The sequence below is a fragment of the Gavialis gangeticus genome, unplaced genomic scaffold (assembly GCF_001723915.1).
Source record: "Gavialis gangeticus isolate Ggan-Ray unplaced genomic scaffold, GavGan_comp1, whole genome shotgun sequence".
Taxonomy (NCBI): Eukaryota; Metazoa; Chordata; order Crocodylia; family Gavialidae; genus Gavialis; species Gavialis gangeticus.
In genome coordinates this window covers 27,958,384-27,963,455 of record NW_017729001.1, presented here as the reverse complement: position 1 = coordinate 27,963,455, position 5,072 = coordinate 27,958,384, and the positions used below count along the sequence as shown (strand labels likewise).

Sequence of the window (5,072 nt, the reverse complement as noted above, 5' to 3'; positions counted from 1 at the left end):
CAATTCTAGACATAACAAGAACAATGAATAATCACTCCCAAATCTGAATTCAGGTTAAATAACTGTTGTCCTGCTAGATGTGGAACTTGATTAGAATGAGTACAAACCTCAAAATGTTCTTGCCTACTCCTTCCTCCCATTTCTCCTTTACCTAAACCTTTCTAATATATAATTAGCATCCCCACATGCTATACAATCTGAAGATGCAGTTTCTGTTACTTTCCAAAAGCTAAAAGTCTGGGAAAAAGTCACTTTTTAGAGGCTTCCTTTTCCCATCAATGTGGGAAGTAGAAGCAGCTCTGCAACTTGAACATATATTTAGCACACCTCAAAAGTATCAATACTATCTTAAATCCTACGTGTCCTCAGAACTGGCTCGGCATAGGAAGTAGTAGTGTAAGTTTCCAACACTGCTGTAATTTGGTTCATTGGAGTGAGCAAGTAATTCTCTCTCTCTAGTCCAGCCAAGTCTTAATTTTTTCTTCCAAGGTGCCAGTTCCTATGAGACCAGGCCACCATGCTTTACTTGTTTGTGAGTTCCCAGGAACTGGCAACTACTAGCTTGCATCTGTTTCTGGGTCACATACAGCGGTGGTGTGCTAATTAAGGTCACTGCAGAATACTCCTACATGTTAATACTGAGCAGATTAGTCATAAAACAAATACCTACAGGAGGAAGAAAGCTGTTGCTGTAGATCGTGTAAATCTAGCAAGTGCCTATCATTTCAGCATGGTAAGCTTCTGTGGAGTAGGTGTTTTTAGATGTCAGTGAATGTATGTAATGTAGGATGTAGCCTGTGTGCGTCTTCAAAAGAGTGTGAACACTATTCATAAAGACTTATCCCCTAGGGATGTCTAATGGGAACTTAGGATGCTTAGCAAGAAGAAAATATTTTTAATACAAATGTACGAAACTCTTTTTAAAAAAAGCAGCAAACTCTGAAAGTAATAATACAAATAAACAATTGTAACACCAGGCCCATTCACTGGACTGATGTGGATGGTATGCTTTCCAGTACTTCTTTCTTTGACTCCTTTTGGACCCTTAACCAGTGCAACATTGAGCAGAAGGGGGTAATTTGTGCATCACATTCATTTTCCCTGTTTAAAAAAGAACCTGCAGGGAGAGAGAGAGAAGAGAAAAGGAATAACATACAAAAGGGGAGGTTACAAAGATGTGCGGAGCCTGCCCTGCCAATGTATTCATGTACTCTAAGGCCATGTCTTGAGAATGCTGGCACCCAGAGCCACTCAAACTCCATCATACCAAAACCTCCAGAGATAGTCAGTGCATCAGCCTTCTAGCCCTATTTTTAAAAGAGGAGGAATAGTCTTTTGACCCACACTGCTTTAATGATTCATTCTGAAATACTGATGCTTTCTGGAATGAGGACTCGGAACCCAGATAGGAAAGAGAACGTAAGTCTTGCAGAGCCTAGTATGCGTGTCTTATAACAGGGATCTTAACTGCAAACCTCTTCTCGCATCTAAGATGGCTTGGCTCCTATAGGGTGCTTTTCATAGCAAAGCCAAGCCTCCTTTTTCTGTGGTACTAGTGATCATAGGAAGCATCAGCACTGTGGTTCAGTAGACAGGATGTAGGGCTAGTAAGGAGAGCTGGGTTACTTCAGCTCAATGGCAAGCCAAACTTTTCGGCAGGTGCGTCACAAGTTAACTCCTGTGTTCTCCCTGAGTGCCACTCTGATCCCCTTCCCACATCAATTTGCCACTCTGCTCACATGTTGCAGGTTGTCCATCCCTGCCCTACCTGCTGCCATGACCTCAAGTTAGTTACTTCCTCTGCTTCCCCCTTCTAGGATGACACTGACATTTGCAAAGAGCTTTGAAATCTAAGAATTAAAAGTACAAGGGAAGTGCTGAATATGTTGTATTGCTACTTTGCTGTCCTAGTAGCTTATACAACTCTCCAAAGTGACAATAGCTCTAGGAATATGAAATCTATACCATGTTTAGATAAGTTTGCTAAAACTATACAATGAATTGGCCTGGAACCATGCTTAAGCCATCTTTCTTTTTGTGGTACTGCTACCACTAAAAAGGCATTGGGTAGCTTCTCTCAACACTGAGGCAAAGCATTTAATCTGATTTTTGTCTAATTCAGATGACCTGTTAAAAGATTAACTCGCATGACAGCTAAACTGACAAGATAACTGATAGTTCAGCCGTCAAAAAGGCAACTGCCAGCTGCAGCAACCTGGACCCTTTACTCTCTAGGAGCTGCAGGGTTGCGCTGCATCAAAGTGCTAGAGTGCCGAGGCAAGCAACATTCTCTGTGGCTTCAGTGGGTGGTTTGCTTGTTTTAGGATTCCAGCCTCAGATCGTTGTTTTAAGAGAAGAGAACGGCATCCAACCAAACCAACCAGTCAGCAGCAGTTAAAAATCCGCCCCATATTTCCTTTACGTTTGGAGTTTACCCTTTCACTGCCAAAAGCAAGCAATGATACTTACAGCCGTCTTATGATGGTTTTCTCTCTGGCCTTGCTTGAGTCTGGTCTGCTGACAGTGGATTCCTCTTCCATTGGCCTAGTCTGGTCCTCTGTCTGAGAAATGATGCCACTGGGAAGAGAAGGGAATTTCCTTTTTCTTCATGCTACACATGCAGCTTCACTGTACATAGAAAACCTTTTCTTTATTTTGGCAGCCTGTGGCACCTATGCAGCTTATGATTGTTATGATGCTGTTATTTTTTGCCCTGCTGTGTTGGATGGATATGCTGTCTTTGTATCTTTTTGCAGGTCAGAATGATTGTAAGGGTGGTCAGTCATTAGAACAGGCTACCTAGAAACTGGACTATTCATCCTTGGAAGTTTTCAAGGTTTGACAGAAACTTGGCTGGGATGATTTAGTTATGCATGATCCTACCTTAAGCAGGGGGCTGAACTAGCTGACTTTGTGAGGTCCCTTCCAGTCCTATGAATGTGGCAATAATTTTAGCCTGCTGGAAAAAAAATGCCACTAAGAATTGTTCTGCAGAACAAGGAAGTGCATGTTGTCATTGTTGCTGTGTCCCCAGCCCACCCTTTCTATATGGTCTGCTCCCAATATTCTACATAGGTCACTGCTTCTGGTGTTGGTGTTCAGTGAGTATGTGAAACAGCAGCACTGTGGTTCAGTACACAGGATATTGGGCTAGTTAGGAGAGCTGGGTTAATTGAGCTCAGTGGGAGGGAGTGCACTGTGCAACTGAGACGGGCTCATCAATTCAGGAACTTGAGGGCCAGATTCTATTCTACATAACAGGCATTTGTGTGGCCTTTGGGAATCAAGTCCGATCCTACTCCACCCTGCTGAGTTTTAAAACTGCTAACGCGTCTACTTTTTATCCATCTTTAGCCTTGGGCCTAAATCATAAGCCTTTTGCTTTAACGGCTTTTCAGGATGGAACATAATCATACTTCAGCACCTAAGCACCACTCAGGCATCTCAGAGACAAAATTGGAGCTGGCCCTTAGTTTCTATTAAAAAATAGCCTCACTTTGTGCTTATAGTGGACCATGCTTATTTTTACTGGGTACAACAGAGTAATTTAGATCATCTTTCCAAGAGCCCCTGGACTAGTCACTATAAGTGTAACTACCAAATATGCACCAGGAGGGCTATATTGTTTCACACATGGTGTGGACCGGTGCAAGACTGATACATTTGTACAATGCATAACAGAGCACAAAACATGGCCCTCACTAGTGAAGACCTAGAGGATTTGCTAGCGCAAGATTTTCACTGGTTAAAAGCCAAGCATGTTGTATCAGCACTGATGTAGCCTGCGCATTATGGCTTTATGTATCTGTTTTGCTGGACATGTTGGCATTCGTCTGAGCCTGGCCTGACTGTTTAGCTGAAGATCTGTGACGATCAAAGCCCAGATCTCAGTTGTGGCGGCCACTAGGCAGTTAAGGCTCTGTATATTGAAAATGCTTCTTCAGCAACATGCAAGACTGAAAAATCAGACAGTCAAATAAGAATCAGACGCCTGACAAGACTCTGAGTAGGCTGAAATCCTCTATTGCTGTACACTATGTAACAGAACAGTCTGGCCTGTGATGCCAACTTTGAGGAAATGGGTTTTACAATAGCTGTGAAAGTGTCACAGGCAACGTGTAGAGAGGGCACACGCCCCCGCCCCCCTCAGATTGGCCCTCGCTGGCCAGGAAGTTGGGGTGCCAAGAGAAGCACCGGCCAGTACCCCCCACTGAGATTGGCACCAGCTGGGGAGTGGGGGTGCCGAGAGAAGCCACTGGTGCTTCTGGGGTCAGGAATTGGCCACTTGGGGACTACCCCCCGGTTGGCGATCAGCTGCTGGTGCCCCCCTAGATTCAAGAGGCACCAGTCGCCCATGGAAACAATCCTTTAAAACATCTATTAAAAACTAACATAGATGCCTCTTTTTAAACCCTGTCCACTTACTAAGACATTATCTCGTGAGCTTTAAATGAAGTGTGTGACATTTTGTGCCACCAATCAAATTATATGGGATGTTCCAAAACGCTGGTTTTCTTTTGAGGGTCCCATATTTATCCTCTTCTTGCATGCTACTATCTCCTGCAGTTTCTACTTTTGATTGCACTATGCAAGTTCTAGCGAGGAATGTTTTTATTTGGCTCCCTGAGCTCCTCATGGAGAGATGCCTACGCAAATAATTTCATTATTTTTCTTTAACTTGCTGGGAATGAAAACCACCACTGCTGTGATTGGTGGGTAATCCAAGCGCTGCATCTTAACTCATGATCCACTTGTGTATTAAACATTCACAGTGTTAATTTTTAACCTGGGTGTCAGAGGTGCATAACTAGACTGGAGAGTCACAGGCCAAACGGGCTGTTAATGTGCTAGCTTAGTCCAGCGTATCAGCTGAGTGGGGGGGGGGGGGGGGCCTTCACTACACCATTGGCAAAACTGCTATTTGAGCAGGAAGATCTGAAATGGATATCTTAACTTGTTACAGATAGTGCATACAAGAAGTATTTATAACTTGTATTATGTTGTTCCCTCATATAAGATCAGGGCTTCGACAATCAAGGCACTTTGCAGAGAGGCCAAAAGGTAGTCCTTTC

At 43.5% G+C, this 5,072-nt stretch overlaps 1 protein-coding gene across 1 annotated transcript in view; it reads right to left on the bottom strand.

Annotated features, from left to right (window-relative positions):
* Nucleotides 1-910: 910 nt before the first annotated feature.
* RILPL2 (Rab interacting lysosomal protein like 2) overlaps nt 911-5,072 on the bottom strand; it is an 11,349-nt gene continuing 7,187 nt past the window's right edge. Inside the window, exons 3-4 of the mRNA XM_019507133.1 lie at nt 2,470-2,577; nt 911-1,117 (exon numbers count right to left, since the gene is read on the bottom strand). Of these exons, the coding sequence (XP_019362678.1) occupies nt 1,093-1,117; nt 2,470-2,577 (133 nt within the window). The 3' untranslated portion in view covers nt 911-1,092. The remainder of the gene's footprint in view (nt 1,118-2,469; nt 2,578-5,072) is intronic.